The sequence below is a fragment of the Panulirus ornatus genome, chromosome 52 (genome assembly GCF_036320965.1).
Source record: "Panulirus ornatus isolate Po-2019 chromosome 52, ASM3632096v1, whole genome shotgun sequence".
NCBI classification, from domain to species: domain Eukaryota; kingdom Metazoa; phylum Arthropoda; class Malacostraca; order Decapoda; family Palinuridae; genus Panulirus; species Panulirus ornatus.
The window spans coordinates 14,600,980-14,620,628 of record NC_092275.1 but is presented as its reverse complement, the minus strand read 5'-3'; the positions used below and the strand labels follow the sequence as shown (position 1 = coordinate 14,620,628).

General features: G+C 48.4%; 1 protein-coding gene across 3 annotated transcripts in view; it reads left to right on the top strand.

The window, feature by feature from the left end:
- Positions 1 to 10,484, top strand: part of LOC139765107 (uncharacterized) — a 39,190-nt gene extending 28,706 nt beyond the window's left edge. For all 3 annotated transcript variants that reach the window (XM_071692285.1, XM_071692284.1, XM_071692283.1), the window contains exon 2: positions 5,288 to 10,484. In XM_071692285.1, coding sequence (XP_071548386.1) covers positions 5,288 to 7,083 — 1,796 coding nt within the window. In that variant the 3' untranslated portion in view covers positions 7,084 to 10,484. The remainder of the gene's footprint in view (positions 1 to 5,287) is intronic.
- The last annotated feature ends 9,165 nt before the right edge of the window (positions 10,485 to 19,649 follow it).

Below are 19,649 nucleotides of genomic sequence, written 5' to 3'. Positions count from 1 at the left end.
AGTTACAAGATCGTATCCAACTACCAAACATTGTCATACATTTTATACACTCACGATGGTGAAGGTTTTCAGTAATGTTACTTGTGGAAGATTGGAATGGTATCCTAATATGTATGACATACATGCTAAAATGATCTTACATGACTTATCACGACCTTAGATGACCCAAATGAACCTAGCTAGACCATCCATTACCAAACACGACCTTCCACGATTCAGCACGACCTTCCACGACCCAAGGCGACCTTCCACGACCCAAGACCCACTACTCAAGGTGACCCAGCTGCTCCAGTCGTCCTGATCCCCTCCCAGCCTCCTCCTGAGTCTCCTTCTGGTCTATTTTTAGTCTTAAAGCTGCTATGATTCCTCACACGGATCCCTGACTCGACCCCTTTTAGCTCGATCGCTCGACGTCGTTTGATCGAAATTGTCTGACCTGTGACGCGTGAGGTGGTGCCACCTGGTGGAAACAGAGCCTCACTACACCATGATATTGGTCGTTGTCATCTTCATAACAACAACATTGGTAGTTTTCGTCTTCATAACATAAGCTAACCTGGAGAAAATCAATTTCCTTGGTTACCAAAACAAGGTATGACATAACTGTTATTGTTGCAGGTTTCAAGTAAGTTTTCATTTGCTGGAAGTGTTTCTCCCACTCAGATCTAGAGAACCTTTAGATAACGAAGGTTAAAGAGGTCTCGTTTCACTTAATTTCTCCGCGAATTCCTGCAGGCAGAACGCGTCCAGGGACAGACGACGCGGCCAGACGCCGGGGGAGGAGCTGGGGGCAGGGGGACTCCTGAAGGTCAATGGGTCGAGTGGTAGGAATTAGAGAGGGAGAGTTACAGGGGTCAGGAGAGAGAGAGTGCCGGGAGAGTTACAGGGGTCAGGAGAGAGAGAGAGTGCCGGGAGAGTTACAGGGGTCAGAAGGGAGAGTTACAGGGACCGGTGGTTGCAGAAAGTCGTCTAGGGTCGTCTTAAGGTCACACAGAGTTGTCAGAAGTTGGTGGAGGGTCAGCGAGGGGGAGCAAGGTTTCTGGAGTGGAGGAGGAAGCCATCACACCATGACGGGAGTGACGTCGGGGCAGAGGACACTGGAGACGAGGGAGAGGATAAACAAGATGGTTACTACCAACAATACCAGATACACAAGGCTCAAGTCTCCCCTCGACCACACCCTCCTGACCACCCCCTCCCGACCACCCCCTCCTGACCAACCCTTCCCGACCACCCCCTCCTGACCACCTCCTCCTGACCACCTCCTCTCGGGTTGACTGGATCGTAAGTTGTCTTGGTGGGAGGGAGGGGTACGGGTGGGGGACACACAAACCACGCCAGTGGTCGTCTCTCGCAGGGTTCCAAGCGGCGGCGTGCCGCAGGGCTCAGTACTGGCGCCGATGTTGTTATTTATCTTCGTTAATGACTTACCAGACGGACAGGACTCATACTTGAATACGTTTGTGGATGATACTAAGGTCATGACCTCTGATGACTTTCCTTTGCCACCCGTTACTTCTCTTGGCCACTCGTTACTCTTCTTGTCTTCTTGTTACTTCCCTTATCCTCTCTATACTTGCGTAAACATTATGAATATCCATAAATATTCCGTCATTGTGACGGTTCGTGTTGGCTGTCACACCCATAACAGGCTGGTAACCAGCATATTAAGCCTGAGCATGTGATGATTATTAGGACGTTATGTAAGCGTCACACATAATGACTCGAGAAACATACGAGGAGGTACTGGGAGGGCTGTTACCCTGGGGCACGCCCCACATAAGTCTCACTTGAACTGTTCAGAGATAAGTTGTGGAGGGAGAGCAGAGAGGGGAATCCCTAGAGGCATGGAGAAAGGGAGAACAGCTCTGAGGGCTTCATGGAGAGGGAGGGAGGTTGTGGGAATAATAAGGAAGCTGAGGGAGCTTTACCTTCCTCCGTCGCTTTCACCCGTGAGCTTGATGAGTGGAGCAGGGACGTGTCCGTGCCAGTACACGACCGTCTTGAGCTTGATGAGTGGAGCAGGGACGTGTCCGTGACAGTACACGACCGTCTTGAGCTTGATGAGTGGAGCAGGGACGTGTCCGTGCCAGTACACGACCGTCGTGAGCTTGATGAGTGGAGCAGGGACGTGTCCGTGCCAGTACACGACCGTCGTGAGCTTGATGAGTGGAGCAGGGACGTGTCCGTGCCAGTACACGACCGTCTTGAGCTTGATGAGTGGAGCAGGGACGTGTCCGTGCCAGTACACGACCGTCTTGAGCTTGATGAGTGGAGCAGGGACGTGTCCGTGCCAGTACACGACCGTCGTGAGCTTGATGAGTGGAGCAGGGACGTACACGACCGTGGTGAACACGTCGTAACCCAGCACGTTGCAGACGTGTCCTGGAGGTGCGACACGCCCCCTGCAAGAGCGTCGCTGAACTCACGAGTCTCACTGCATACGCCATATTGTTACTACTGAACGACATGCAAGCAAGCAGCACCACGTGCTTGCCCACTTAGAGCCAAACTTAACAAATAGTGATGAGCTAAATGGTTGAGAATGTCGGAATATTTGCAGCAGAGAACTCGTCGCACACCGGGCCTTCTCCTTGGCGGAAACATGAGAATTAACAGACGAGAAAAGTGCATGCTAAATTGCTTCACCCTTTATCCCAAATGTTAAGTTCATGGTAAATGGGGCAGGACCGTCGGAGGGTTGGGCCAGCCAGCCTAACCTTATGACACGGCTTAACAAGAGGTCTGGCATCTTTGACAGGCACATATGTTCGCGTTTTCTTCTCGCTATAACTGGCGGGATGCGACAGTAGTTTGGTCAGCCCACAACAATGGCTTCACAGGGACGTATGTAAATCAGACCCACACTTGACTGTTTTGGTGGTGTTGGATATGCTGTTGTTAGAACCGGTGTGCACATGTGAACGCACACTACGAGGGTCTTGAATCCACACACACACACACACACACACACACACGTATCTATACAAACTCTTTCTACACAAATACCTCAAAACTTCTTCACTCTCCTCACTCCATCATCCTCATGAAATTCTCATTCGCCGTTTCAGTGAGGGTTCACCATAAATGTCAACAGACTCCCTCAACATTCCAAGCGGATCACATCAACACAAGCAGCGGCGGTGTACCACCGTTACCCCCGCACTTCTGGAGGTCAGCCAGGGAGGCAACACACACACACACACCTTCAACCTTCCCCAACCATGATCTCAGAGCCCGCACTCCCGCCCCACCACAACTGCTGGTGTAAAATGGAGCTGAATGACTAGTTTCATTGTAAAACTGTTCTGGAGTGGCGTCCATTGAAGACCTCGGAGGCCCAAGACAGCGGCCTTAAGGGTCCTGATTTACGGCCTTGATGGAGGTGTAGGTCATGAGTGGTCCTTCTGGGAGTGTGTTTGTTGGCTTCTAGTTGTGTGTGTCCGTTGGGAGCAGACCTCTGAGAGACCAGCCTTGTGGACGTACCTGTGTCTTCCTCACCTGATAATCATCATTCAGATCCGTCCGTAGACGAAAGAGCCTGGACCAGGAGGTCCCTTTTGGTACGTTACCTGTCGCAGATGGAGCTTTGCATTCGATGCTGTACAAGAAAAATGGGATGGAGTGTATGGCTATGGCAACATTTCGGGAAACATACCAAAGTGTAACTCCCTATAACACGAGGATATATCAAGCCGTGATTCATGGGTGTTTCTGCATATGTTTACCATGAAATGTGTAAAACATGTGTGGTGGTTAGTTCTATGACTTGGGTCATGACGTGGGTCAAGTCCCTGGCTAAACCTCCCGTCACTCGTTACTTACTGTTATTCTTATTTGTCTTGGAAGATCTGGATATTGTGTGGTATGTGTTTCAGCTGTGGCGCTCATGAACACTTCCAGACCAGTCATTTTCTGCCTAATTCATCAGCAGTTGTCCTTGACTCTACATTCCTACCCCCCCCCCTCCCTCCCGACTCTACATTGCCAACTTCCCTAACTCTGTCCTAAGCCCAAAACTAGACAGACGTTAGACATGAATACGAAGTTTAATGATGTTGAAAATAAGAAGGATGAGCCTGACGATGGTGTACATGACACTCTCATAGTCTTTACCTCTAGTTATCGCCTTGTCTTCGTTCGACTGGCTCGCTCGTGAGGCACGCCGTATCCATCCTTATTAACCCATACCTCAGGGCTCAGATTACATTCATCCACATCGGACGAAAGTCTTTGGGAAACGTGAGTGAGGCTGTGGGATGCGAAGCGTAAGGTCGGGGATGAGGCTGGAGCCGGAGAGCGCTAGACTCCCAACACGTGGACCAGTTAATCCAATTGAAACTGGTAATAAAATATGGTTGTGCGCAACAGGATAATCACACGTCTCCACCACACACCACGATCATCGTCGCCAACAGCGGACGCCTCAGCTGATCGTATGAATTAACGAATTTCAGGGCGAGTCGGAGTGTAAACACTGTACATGGACTTCCTTAGGAAATGAGGCGAACGTGTGTGTGGTTAGTGCTCATCAGAAGCGACAGGGGGCGGGCTGCTCCTTGGCTCAAGCTGTTGGTAGTCAGGCAGGCATGACAAGCAGGCAAGCAGGCAGGCATAGTCATCTCATTCATGGTCCTCTGTCCTCTTCCTCTCACAACGCTCCCTTCCTCTCCCTTCCCTCCCCTCACCTTGACTGTGTCTCCAGTCATCACGTATTCCTCCCCAGACAGCCCCATGTATTACCATCCACAGGTCACCCTCAGTCTGGCAAAACCTCACCTCACTAACCTGAACTGTTGATACCAGGGTACAGGCAGGTGGTGCGTTACCACTGTTGATACCAGGGTACAGGCAGGTGGTGCGTAACCACTGTTGATACCAGGGTACAGGCAGGTGGTGTGTAACCACTGTTGATACCAGGGTACAGGCAGGTGGTGCGTAACCACTGTTGATACCAGGGTACAGGCAGGTGGTACGTTACCACTGTTGATACCAGGGTACAGGCAGGTGGTGTGTAACCACTGTTGATACCAGGGTACAGGCAGGTGGTGCGTAACCACTGTTGATACCAGGGTACAGGCAGGTGGTACGTTACCACTGTTGATACCAGGGTACAGGCAGGTGGTACGTTACCACTTTATAACAAAGTACACTAAGTTGATAATGTTATAGTAGTCATGTTTACATGTCACCAGAGTTATGATTACTGTCTTTATGTTGTTTTTGTTGTTTTGTTGTTGTTGTGGCAGTAGTGAGGTTGACTAACGATGGATGTTTCTGTTGACAGCGTCGGTGGGGAGCGGGGAGGAGCAGCGCAGCCCGGCCAGCGTGGCGGACCCCACGTCGCCAGCCTCCCTCCACCAGCAGGACCTTCCACCCCAGCAGCACCTCCAGCCAACCCCGGCCTCCACTCCAGTCCAGCACGAGGCCGTCAAGCAGGAGGTGCAAGAGGCCACAGGAAGCCCCCGTGGGGCGTCTCCCGGGGCGCTGGTCAGCCCCTGTGGCTCCCCGGGGGCGACTGTTGCAGCTGACACCACCATGTTCCCTCACCAGGCGGCGGCGGCGGCGGCGGCGACGGCAGCGGCAGCGGCGGGCAGCAGCACGCAGACGACGGAGGGACAGAAGGTTCAGTACCGTGGTTCCTTCACTACGGCCACGCCCGCCGCAGCCTTCACCGGTCCTCAGGTCACCACGCCCTCGCCTACCACGCTCAACGCCTGGCTCTTCCCGCCCACCTGTACACACGACAAGTCGTCGGTGTTTACACCCTTGCTTGGCTTCCTGCAGCAGCCTGCCGGCAGTAGCCAGCAGGTCCTGCCGGATCCTTCCGTCTCCGTGTCCGGAGGTTATCCTGGTACCGGTTACGATGACCGGCTGCCGGCCCTCACCCTCTCCACCACAGATCTCCTCCTGCCCTTCGACACGCAGCCCGGAGCTCTCAAGCAGCCTCCCACCTACTCGTCTTGCTCGTCTGCCTCCGTTGTTACCACTTCGTCCCTAACCAGCACACAGCTGCAGCAACCCCCACAGCTGCCCATGACCGGAGCACAGCAACAACAACAGCAGCAGCCACAGCAGCCACAACAACCACAGCCACAGACTCAACCACAACAGCAACCACAACCACAGCAGCAACAGCAGCAGCAACAGCAGATGGCGGGCGTGGGTCAGGCTGGAGCGCCACAGGTAGACTTCAGCCGAGGTATGGTTGGTGGCGTGGGCAGCAAGTTCCAGTACCCAGTGGGAAGCTTCACTGCCCAAGTGTCGTACAGTGTGGGTGGTGGGCTGGCCGAACCCGTGCCAGGGCCCTCAGGAGTCGTTGTGCCCAAGCAGGAGCCCCTGTACCAAGACAGCGCCTCCCTGGCAGAGTACAACCAGTCTACCAGCAAGGGTCACGAGATCCTGTCGCAGGTGTACCAGCAGAGTCCGCTGCCCCTCAAACTCCTGCCCGTTAAACCCCGCAAGTATCCCAACCGGCCGAGCAAGACCCCAGTGCACGAGCGGCCCTACGCTTGCCCCGTCGAGAACTGCGACAGGAGGTTTTCGCGATCCGATGAGTTGACGCGACACATCCGGATCCACACAGGACAGAAACCCTTCCAATGTCGGATCTGCATGCGGTCTTTCTCTCGCTCCGACCACCTCACCACTCACATTCGTACTCACACGGGCGAGAAGCCTTTCTGTTGCGATGTCTGCTCCAGAAAGTTCGCGCGATCAGACGAAAAGAAAAGACACGCGAAAGTCCACTTGAAGCAGAAGGTCAAGAAGGTAAGTGGAAGTTCGCCGAGTGCGCCGCCGCCCCCCACCAGCAGTAGCAGCACCAGCAGCGTCCCTCTTACGGCCGCTGGACCTCTCACAGCAGGCGGACCTCTCACAGCTGGTGGACCTCTCACAGCTGGTGGACCCAGCACACAGCAACAACCACCACACCTCCAACAGACCCAGGCACAGCACCAGCAGCCCGTGCCACAGTCCCAGCAGCAGCAGCAGCAGCAGCAGCAACAGTCAGCGCAGCACCAACAGCAGCTGGTGACTGCGGGGGTGGTTGGCGCGGGAGGGATCGTGGTCACGACTGTGTAAGGGCTTCACCTCACCTCAACTCTCCATTAAGACATTTTTTTACAAGCTTTAACTAAGCTTTATGGGCGGGGCCGGGCGGTGGGCGTGGCAGGCGTGGGCGGCTCCCCTCATCACCACGCCCATATTAACTCTCTCATTAACCAGTAACCCGGTAACCTGCAGGCCGCCCGGGCACCTCCCTCTACCGGGGAGGCCTAGCGTCCTCACGCCCCAACCCACTATTTTTGTATATTGAAGTGCGGCGGAGCTCGGCCACCTGCGGCAGTGCCCGGCCACCTGCGGCAGTGCTTGGCCACTTGCGGCAGTGCTTGGCCGCCTGCGGCAGTGCTCGGCCGCCTGCGGCAGTACCTCTCTGCTACTAAGTCAACTCTCGTGTGTGTTGTTACGGGAAGGTCCCGCCTTCCCCGACTGACTGAGTGGCGCGGCCTTGGCCTTAGCAGCCTTGGCCCGGCCTGGCCTCCTGTGGTCTTGGCCCAGCCTGGCCCTGGGCGCCTCGTGTGTCAGTCTCGCCGTGCCATAACCTGAACTGTGTCATGTCATGTCATGTGTCATCATTCCTATGGTCCAGGAGCGATAGACCTGTGCCTGCCGGGTCTCCCCACCCACCCACCTCACCCCACACACGCCCACGTCACGGGCCACACTGTGACGTCATAGGTCAGGCTCTGAGGTCATGGGTCATGCCTTGTGATGTCATTGAATTAGTTTCTCGTGTAAAATAGTCAGGACGTATGACGTCGTTGATCAAGCCGCCATGTCACTGGTCAGGACGTGTGACGTCATTGACAAGGCTGTAATATCACTGGTACGACCTATGATGTCACTGACCTGTCTGTAATGTTATTGGTCAAGCCGTGTGTGACGTCACTGACCAGGCTGTGCTCCTCACTCGTTGTTTTCTAATATTTGGAATGCCATGTGATGTCAGAGTGTCCTTTGTGTTCGTCATTATTGTGATCTGTAGCTGTCAACTTTTATTTATATTTTTCTACGTGAATTTTACGTCCGGAAGCAAGTGAATTATTGAAAACAAAGAGTCCTTGAATGACTGTCTCTTTCTCTATCTCTCACTGTCTCTCCCTTGTAGGGACGACCGTCTCTCTCTCACCCCTAGGTAGACTCTGTCTTCCTCTCTAGATAGATTATCTCTCTCTATCTCTCTCTGTCCGGGCAGACTGTCTCGACCTGTCTAAGGTCCATCATCTCTCTCTCTCTCTCTCTCTCTCTCTCTCTCTCTCTCTCTCTCTCTCTCTCTCTCTCCCCTACCCTCTCCCAGAGAGCCTCTCTCTCGCTCAGGGTGTTGAAACCCACAGTGAAGACGGTTTCTTTCCCACGAATCGAAAACGTCTCCCGTCTCCCCCCCCCCCCCCCGTTCCACCCCCTCCCTCCCCACCATACCTACCCCAGGGGAGAGACACATTCTCCCATGGTGTACACAGTCTGGCCCCCAGGGATGAGGCCCCCCCAGTCCCTCCCCAGCCCTCCCCTCCCCTCCCAAAGGGTAGCTGCTCCCCACACCACTCTGGTCAAGGGTGGCGCAAAGTTGGCGACGAGCCGGAGTCTAGCTGCACTTAGCCAGAGACCAGCAACACGTTGCCAGAAACCAGAGGAAAGTAACGCGTCAACCAGTAACGCACATAACTGGAATCCAACTCAAATTTGGCGACGAACCGAATTGATTTGATCTCCCGGGAGACAGGCTCACATCAGCCGGGATCCATATCCGTAGCTTAACCGGATTCCAGCCGAAGTTATCCGTAGCTTAACCGGATTCCAGCTGAAGATATTCGGAAGTTTTGGTTCAGTGTGAGCATGTCAGACTGAGCCGTGGTAGCTGGTGGGGGCGAGACGTGTTGCTGGTCGAGAACCATGGCTGGCGTGGCACAATCTGTTAATTACTGATACATTAAGATACGTCAGGGAAGTTAGACGGCTGCTGGCTTTCTCCTCTCTATCTATCTATCTCTCTCTTTCTGTATCTCTCTCGTTCTCTCTCTCTCTCTCTATCTATCTCAAGCAGCGCTGTAACTCCCGATTTTGTAACTTTCAAGATTTTGAAAAGGAGTTATAAGATTTTTATTTTTAAAGATAGCCTCTTTAGCATATTTCTTAAAGCCTCCTTTTGCCCCCACAATCAGTTACAGATTTCGCACAAACCATTTTCTATAGGATGTATGTGATTAATAATAATTTTTTGTACTGTTCCTCTTTGGGATTCTGTAGTTTCATACGATCCTAAAGTTTCTGGGACAGGAAAAAGAGAATCCAAAGTTTTGTGACGGAAAGACAGAAGTTTGCAAAATTTTGTATCATCGTAAATTAACTTACCAATGTAATAGGTAAAGCATTAACCCGGTGTGTGTAAGCTATATGGTGACTGCCTTAAAGGCCTAAAAATCCTCCGCTCGTTGCCAGACTTTGGACTTAACGGTACAAAATCGCCTTATGACTCTATATGCCTGTGAGTTCTTGATTCTGTGTACAAATTTCTGTCAGTGTATAGAAAACGGAGAGAAAAATCTATATATATATATATAGTGTCCAGGTTATATGAAGTGTGGGACTTTATATTGGGATATCTGGCAATTGGTCAACTTGTTTATTATTGTTGTTGTTGTTGTGTATGTTGGAGAGGAAGGGTTTCCAATATGTATATTTAACTTTTCAACGTTTCAAACGACTATGTATTAATTAGGTTTTATATCTGTACATCTTGGAGACATGGACCTCCATCCCTTCTCATCCCAAGAAGGATTGTAATATTGAGCATCTATATATATATATATATATATATATATATATATATATATATATATATATATATATATATATATATTTATATATAGATATATATATATATAAATCATTGCCACATTTCACGCATTTGTTCGCAGCTACAACATATGAATCTTCCATCACCATACACATGTTCATTCTTTCTAAATCTTCACTTACAATTTGCAATAGTGTTAATTGGACAATCAATGTTCAATGTTCAATTATGTAGAAATCTGTCATTTTGTCTGTGGATGAAAAAAATAAAAAGGTGATAAAATGCTAATGTGATCCTAGAAAATACAACCATTGCCATTGTGTGTTCACTGTGGAATTCAAGTTGTCATGTCTTGTACTCTGTGACGTCATTAGATGGCGGTCTCCTATTGGTCAATGAACGAGTGACGTCATAAATGTTCCTTCGTGAATATAAAGGTTGTCTGACTATTGGTCAATGAACGAGTGACGTCATAAATGTTCCTTCGTGAATATAAAGGTTGTCTGACTATTAAATTTGTGGAATATTGTTGATTGAAAATGTTATTTATTTACCAAAAATTTTAAATGTTATAAAGTGTGTATAATATACGTGTAAAATACTAATATAATTTTATGCTGAAATACAATGTTTTTCCTTTAACCCCTTCACAATTTTACGATACTTTATGACACAAAACTGAATATGGTAAAACTACAAATATACGAGAATTTATATTGCAAACACTAAGACTTACCAATAACAAACTTACATCTGGTTGTGATGTTACAACCTCTTGAGTGAACACAGACAGACCGTATGATAACACAAGACACGTCAGGATATTGTACAGAAGACATAGACACAACAAGGTACTGGCCAACCCTGGGGAACATAAAGAAACATTTCTCGACATAAAAACTGAATAAGAGAAAGAAAAGAATTGTACCATTATTTCCAAAATTAAGGAAGCATTTCGTACAAACAGTAAGATAAGGATCAACCAATTATATATATATATATATATATATATATATATATATATATATATATATATATATATATATATATATATATATATATACCCTTAACCTACATATTTCTAACTCCTAACCCATATGTGTCAAGAAATTATTATAATACTTGATATCTAGAACTATCTGTCCATCATTCTCTCTCTCTCTCTCTCTCTCTCTCTCTCTCTCTCTCTCTCTCTCTCTCTCTCTCTCTCTCTCTCTCTCTCTTATTTCTACTTATAATAACCCCAGAACCAACTTCTTTGAGAGTGTTCTGGTGTTGCCCAGAAGTTTTTTTTTAAAGGCTCTTGCAGTTCAAGACTGCGCTGCTTGAAGTAACAGGGGACTGTAGACTCCTTTAGAGTGAGCGGGTTATATAAGGTTCTGATAATAGAGGATTTCAGTTATAAAGAGATAACCTGGGAGAATCTTGGTTCTCATGGAGACAGAGACTGAGAGGGACACGTACATTTCTTGCATCATTACATGAATGAAGACACAAGAGTCAGGTACAACATGATCATCACCACATCTTATCCACGTCCATGATGTAGGTCAGGGTTATGAAGGTCAGGGTTATGAAGGTCAGGGTTATGAAGGTCAGGGTTATGAAGGGTTTGGTGGTGATGATTATGATGCACCGGGAACATGGCTTCCTTTACCTGCTTGTGTACAACTTAAAGAAAGAATACCCACAACCCTAGTTAGTTATAACCTCACTAATGTCCCAGACCAGGGTCTATGGTATTGCCGGAGACTCCACAACCAGTCAGCATTTGAAAGCTAAAACTGAGCCATGAGGAACAAAGAATATCTGAAAAGAATGTGGATAAAACAGGACAAAAATGAAAGCCTTCTCATAAGGTCACCACAAGTATCTCCTGGGTTGATCTGTAGCTTATCATTACACCAACGGAATCAGAAAATAAGTCATCATAGAAATTTCACTGCATCAAGATAATCTGAGTTATCAGATATAACATTATAGATACAATGCTACAGTAAAGGAAAGCTTTCGTATCACTGCCAGTCACATCACTGCAAAAACTTTTCACTGTTATAAACAAGAGATAAGAATCTACGATAGATACAACTGGGTCAGCTCAAGTGCAGGAAACGCCAGGGAAACTTATTCATAAGGTAAATAAAAGAAGGAAATTCTTAGTCGAAATATTTGAACGCGACCACAGCAAGTGATCCATCCCGCCCATCTGCACCCGACCAGCACCACCCGCTGTCCTGGATTTCCAGGTTAATTGAATGTTGATACTCTATCTATCTATCTATTTATCTGTTTATCTATCTATCATCTATCTATCTATCTATCTCTCCATCTATCTATCTATATATCTATCCATCTATAAATCTGTCTATCTATCTTTGTATTCATGGTAATAACGATTGATAATAATGGTATAGTGACAGTGGTGTGGTAGTGGTGATGGCAGTGGTTTAGTAGTGGTGGTGGCGGTGGTACAGGTAGTGGCGGCGTTGTAGTGGTGGTGATGGAGGGGTAGGCAGTGGTGGTGGTGGTGGTGGTGGGGTAGTGGCGGCGTTGTAATGGTGTTGGTGATGGAGGGAGAGGCAGTGGTGGTAGTGGGGTGGGATAAGTTGGTGGGGGGTTAATGGTGGGGGTGAGCGTGGTGTTGGTGAAGTAGTCAGGCAGAAGTGGAGGTGTCATGGTGAGTTCACGTCTCCAACCTGGCCTCCTCCGCCCCTCGCCATGTTGGGCCTCACCACCACGACGTGGACCACCGTGACCCTCGCCAACACACAAGAACAAAGTGTTCCAGCAACACAAACTGTAAGACTTTATAGACGTTGAAGTGTTGCAGAAACCATGTGTGAGGTACCACGTGGTCGTGTCTGGCCACAACATATCAACCATCGTTGTCATCATTCTAACAACCAAGCAGTTGCAACGTAAACTACCACAAAATGCCTTTCATACAATAAGCAATTTTTCTTTGACCATAAAAGTCAAAAAAGAATGATCCCTCTATGGGAGTATCATCCTTACTGACAACAAGTGATGATCCTGCTATAGGACCATCATATCTATTATTGTTTGTTTACATTTAAGCACTTCCGTTTATACATCATTCATGAAATGATTTTTACCACTAATTCATGTAGTTTTTATAACATTACGTCATATATTACTACAGAAAGAATAAAGGAAACAAAATTATTATATACACACACACACACACACACACACACACACACACACACACACACACATATATATATATATATATATATATATATATATATATATATATATATAGTTGTGGCATATGCCGGTCTGGTGGCTTAGCGAAGCTTTCTGTGTATATTCTTAAGGTTCTTGTCCAGGGTATCTTCTCATTCATGTATTACGTATACATACATAATGCCTTGACCAGCCCTTAGGAAGAAAGGAAGGTGACGCATCTGTTCATCACCAAGATGTTGTTTACATCCTGTGAGAGCACCGTGGCTGAGCCAACCCTGGAGGCCACGTACCTATACGTGTCGGTCCAGTTCTTCCATATGTAAAGCCGTCAGTCCTCATGTCCACTCCTGGCAGTGTGAGTGGCACTTCGGGACCTGATGCATCCAGTGGGTAAAGACCACCACTGGAGGTACCTTTGTAAATGATAGAACTACCACTGTAAATAAGGTAAATGGTGTAATTACCGTCATCATTGTAAATGACGTTTTCAATGCACGAGAAACAACACCACAAGGCTATGTCATCATATTCGTGACCATATATGAGAATACGAGAATATGAAACATTGAGATGATGTGAGCTCGCCTGTGTGTGTACACCCGACGCTTGAAGGTACGAGAGACGCAAGATGGAAGAGAATTCCACAGAACTGCTGTGCGAGGAAAGCAGCAGGTCTGGTATGGCTGTTTCCTTCATGTATTCTTGAATTGCCAAATAGCGTGCTTAGCCAAGGGGTGTGGTTAACGGAACATCCTTGAGCCGGTTAGGGCCCTTCTCGGGGAGGTTAGGGCCCTTCCTGGGGAGGCTAGGGCCCTTCCTGGGGAGGTTAGGGCTCTTGGTGGGGGAGGTTAGGGCTCTTGCTGGGGGAAAGCCTCGTACAGTAAGTCTGGGAGAGAGTGGTACATGTGTACACAGAGAGGATCAGTTTACCACGACCAGCATGAAGTCATCGAAGAAACGCAGGTCTACGTGAAAGGATCAAGGAGCCATCGTCTGTCTTCCTGCTATCATGATATTCACCAAGTGGTATTTAGTCATATCTGGTGCATGATAACATACTGAGCTGCTATCTCTCCGCCCACTGGGGAAAGATAACATTAAACTTATTAGGAGAGAGTCCTGGCCTGGACTGGCGATGCTAATCTCACTTTACCTAATAACCTAATCCTTCGCCCCCGAGACCCAGGGTTTAATGCATGAGTGTAAACACTTCTATCCTGTATCGTGGAACTAGAACTTTAACTTTTATGGTCGACAACACCAGTGTGAAGATCACTTAAGATGTCAACTCCTGCTACAGATTTAGATTCTGATAAGATCCCCTGAGGAACTTGTCTGCATAACCTCCGCAAGTTGAACTGGTTTTATACCTTACGCTGAGCAAGTGCCCTCACACACACACACACACACACACACACACACACACACACACACACACACATATACACACACACTTCGAGGAGACCAGCGGGAGGTCTTCCCAGGGTTGGCTCTGGAGGGCGAGAGGAACCATTTATAGCACACCAAAACCTGGGCCACGGGGCACTTGACTGGTGTTGAGAGATACGTACACTATCTCTGGACGTGTGATACTCTGGAGAGCTGGCAGATAAAAGGAGACCTTGATGGTCTATGATAAGGTTATCTACTGGAGGAGTGTAATACTATACTGAATTACTGGCACATATGGTTGGAGGCAGGATAGTAAAGCAGGAAGATTTGACCGATCCACTACTCTCTCTGGACACATCATCAGCAGGAGCATAACTGTGAGGGAGCACCAGGCTGTATAGTGAGCAGTTCAGTACGGTCTTTGTTAAACAGATCGCAGAGGCAGTGATGGATGGACGTGTGGCGACCACCTGTAGCCTTACACTCCCCTCACACAGTACTGTGCTGGCGGACGGCGCCTGGCTCACATGTCATCTTCAGAGCTCTTCATGAGATGGTGAAATCATTCCTTCACCAGACTGACCAACGTTGAAAAGAAAACAAAATCATCCCTGCAGTGTCTTGCACTATGAAATATTGGCTGCTATTTGACTGACCATCAAAACTCATCCACAGTTCCAGGTTTTGTTGGTAATGTTCCGTGTGTGTTGCCGTTCCCTGGCAGATGTTGGGCCGGACATGAGAGTCTATATTCCTTGGCCCAAGTCTTCAGCAACCCGCGGTGCTCCAGCTCTCGATCGTCTGGTGTGAGGCTGTGATGTCTTGAAATATCAGCCAAAGGCGAATTTAGGAGCACAAGCAAGAACTGACAACAAAGATAACGTCTGTGCAGGCCAGATAACTTATCTTTTCATTATCATGAATATATCGATTATCTCCTGTTGCTCCACAATGGGAGGAGCAGGAACCCGCGACACATCTCCTGCAGTGCTGACCAGCCCTCCAGACGACTTGTGACCTCATGTGTCGTCTGCTACAGTCTCGGCCTGATGTGTCGTCTGCTACAGTCTCGACCTGATGTGTCGTCTGCTACAGTCTCGGCCTGATGTGTCGTCTGCTACAGTCTCGGCCTGATGTGTCGTCTGCTACAGTCTCGGCCTGATGTGTCGTCTGCTACAGTCTCGGCCTGATGTGTCGTCTGCTACAGTCTCGGTCAACTGGTTGTTTGGTGCGCACGGTCTTACGTCCCGGAGCACGACGGCACGATCCCTGAGTACGACGGCTTGACCCCTGAGCACGACAGTACGACATCTTGGTTGTAATGGCTTTTGACCTGACCTTCATACCCAAAGCTAGTTTCTTCCTGTTCCAGGAATCGTACCGTTGTGCTCAAGGGTCGTACCGTCGTGCTCAAGAGTCGTATCTTTGTGCTCAAAGGTCGTACCGTCGTGCCGAAAAGATTAACAGAAGGTAATATAAAGTGGGATTATACACTTCAGTGCACAAGATTATTCAAGCTACAGTGATCAATTCACATTCATATTTGGACCTTGGTATTCGTCTCATCCAAACTTGCCTCTGGAAACACCGAATCTGTCTTTTATGTAAGTTTCCAGAATTACTTCCAGTTGTAGACACAAGAGTACCTCTTCCAGGGGGTTTCCCTTGTCTTAAGGTCAACATTCATGCAAGATGAGTTCCCTAGCTATAATGATAGAGCGGTCTGTTCCCAGCAACGGGCCACAGACTACGCTGTCAGCCCGTTTATCGGTCTAAATGGTTGAGTTAATAAGAATGGATACTCCAAGTGACCCCGTTGCCAAGGACATGATGGTGCGGCGAGCGTCCCTCGCTTGTTGTTGGTCACAAGGGTTGAAAATTCATACGATACGCTTTATATAGGTACCTTGTTGACTCCCCCCCCCCTCCCTCCCTCCCTCCCAGGCTGTTCCATCCACCGCGCCTTCCCCCCTCCCCCTCCCTCCCTGTTCTTGTCCCCCTCCCAACCTTACCTTCAATTTCTCGCCGAAATGCGCCAGTCTCGGCGCCACACCTGAAATGTCTTGACGCATCAGCATCTCTCCGGCGTATTTATCACTGGGTTCTGTACAAGGACGTGATCACATGAGCAGGAGAAAAAGTAGGATTAATCTACGTCGTCAAGTTATCATGTCTAGCCAGAGAGCAGTGCTTGGCTAGGCTAAACAGGCAAGCATGGCTGCCATGTTGGGCCGAGGAGGGGGGGGAGGGCTCACTCGCTAGCCTTGGCGTCTAATGCATTAGACTCGCCTCAAGCAACAGAGCATGAGAGTGATCTAAAGTACTTGAGAGATATAACGACATACTGTAACGACATACTGTATATAACGACATACTGTATATAACGACATACTGTTCATCAGGGTTCAAATCTCTCGTCTCTGAGCAGTTCAGAAAGTATGATTTCGTAAAGAGGTTTATCTCTTGTAGCAAACATATGACCTCCAAAGGTGGTTGCTAGGCTGAAACGTGCGTGAACACACACACACACACACACACACACACTTGGACAAGCGTAACAATAGCATTATAAACATCCCAGTTATTTACTCCACAAACCTGACCACACTTTAAGAAACAGTGGGCCGCCCCCGCCCCGTCCCTCCCCTGATGTATATTGAATTCATTTGTTTAATAAGTCTTCAGTGTACATACAGGTAGATGTGTGCTGAGGTCTGGGGTGAAATTGGTATCTTTTTGTTAATACTCCATCCTGAATGATGTGTGAGTGTGTGTGTGTGTGTGTGTGGTCACATGAGTTCTATAGATGCATATGTACGCATCTGCACACATACACACACACACACACACACATATATATATTCTCAAGAAAAATCATTTAGTATATACACTTATATGCTCACATGTATATGTTAATCTGAATGTTAATTACCTATACGTGCTTCATTTACATATGATTCAGTGTTGTCTCCAAGCAGGGAGGGGAACTTGTATGTACAGTGTTTGAGACTCGTGTCCTCCACGCACCAGTGTTGGAGACTCGTGTCCTCCACGCACCAGTGTTGGAGACTCGTGTCCTCCACACCCACCAGTGTTGGAGACTCGTGCCCTCCACACCCACCAGTGTTGGAGACTCGTGCCCTCCACACCCACCAGTGTTGGAGACTCGTGTCCTCCACACCCACCAGTGTTGGAGACTCGTGTCCTCCACATCCACCAGTGTTGGAGACTAGAGCCACCCACTTCTCAAGCAGCCGCTGCTGCATTATGCTTGCAGCTTTTAGGCTATCAGTTAACAGGCGGCCACCTCTTGCTTGAGGGACGAGATGTGAATACCAGACAAGACGACACAATGGTTGGCCCAGCATATGGTCACCAGGAGATATAAGGGGCGACGGGGGGTAATATGATGCAGGGCAGGGGCTGCCTGTGTACAAGATACTGAGGATGGAAGGAAGGAATAAACAACGGTCGATGGAGGTTGATGGTACGCGATACCAGTGGATGGTACGTGATACCAGTGGATGGTACGTGATACCAGTGGATGGTACGTGATACCAGTGGATGGTACGTGATACCAGTGGATGGTACGTGACACCAGTGGATGGTACGTGATACCAGTGGATATATACAGTGGTAGACCGAGAAGTTCACACCAGTGTTGGTTGGTGGATGTGGTATGTGCACCTATGTTGTTAATTGTGAGGAGTCTTGTTAACTCTGTTTTGACTGGAGTCATTAATAAAAGATGATACGACACTTGAATGCGATACTGGGCTTTGACCTGGTCCATAAGGTGTAGCTTAAAGGTCAGACCAACATACCCCAATAGCTCGTACTGTCGTACTGAAAGGTCGCATCGCACTGTCGTACTCAAGGGTCGTAGCGTCATGCTCAAAGGTCGTACCGTCATGCTCAAAGGTCGTACCGTCGTGCTCAAGAGTTCAGAAATCTTACTACTTTATTTCTACGTTTGTTCTTTTGAACTTGTGTCATTAATGGATAACATTCTGTTCTCATCATCAGCTATTTTTTCTTCCATATAGTGAACAGAAGCCGCTTGGGGAAGCACTCCCTCCTGACGTTAGGGTGTCGAGGTGATGCCTCGAACCATCTTGCTACACCCTCAGTGTCTGGTGTCGGACATACACCTATCTTCATTCTTTTCTTAGCCTTCACACTTATTGTTATCTTATCTTATCTTATAATCATTGTCATGTTGTTCTATACAGGTAGGACTTGTCTGGTTTCACAAGGCAGGTTTTCCAACTCTCTTCAAAACCTCTGAGGTGTGTCCATGCCTCACCCCTGCCTGCCTGGTCGATATGAGAACTCTTCTCCGTAACTAAGACCTTCAACATAGGAAAAGAAACTTGTTGTTGTTGTTGTTGTTGTTGTTGTTGTTGCTATGTGTCACTGTCAGTCGCTGACTGTGGCCTTAGTGTGTCTTTCTTTTGCTGTATCTTTAAGCTCTCTGATATCTCTAGTAACCCACAGAGGTACAGCCACGCCAACCTCTCGCTCATAACCCGCCAACCTCTCGCCAACCTCTCGCTCTGTCGCCACAGCAATGCCTCTCCCTCGGTCTCCTGTCATTCACTATGGACACTACTGTTGTGCCGCGGATGAGGCTCAGCTGAGGGCCAGGTTGGTCAAGGTCTCTCTGCCTTGGGTCCACAAGTTGGACAATGGCTTCCTGACAGTAGCGTCTGTATGAACACACAACCACCTGCAAATATGGACATTCTTCCCTCTGCCTGACCCGGTAAGGAGATCGCGAATCATGTATTATGCAGGTGGACTGCACCCGAGAAGACCAGCTAACGATGTTAAGATTATACAGGAGTGGTGGTCAATGAGGGCTGGCAGGGATCATTTAGGGTACCCTGGATGATCTTGGCTGGATGATGGGAGCGACCCTCACACCTGGACACTCGGCGTCTGTGTTATTATAACTTTACACCGACAACTATCCAGACTGAAGGAGATGAGGGTCGTGACACATGAGGGTCGTGACATACGTCACTCTCATCATCTTGCCAGATATACAGAGGAAGGTGTCGGTGCTGCTGCTCCACCTCACACTGATATCTTTCCTGCAACAGTGAGGAAGACGAATGAATTTTTGCCGTGTTAGGAAACAACAGGATCATTGTCGGTAGTGCTGGTGGTACCCGCCCGCCCGCCC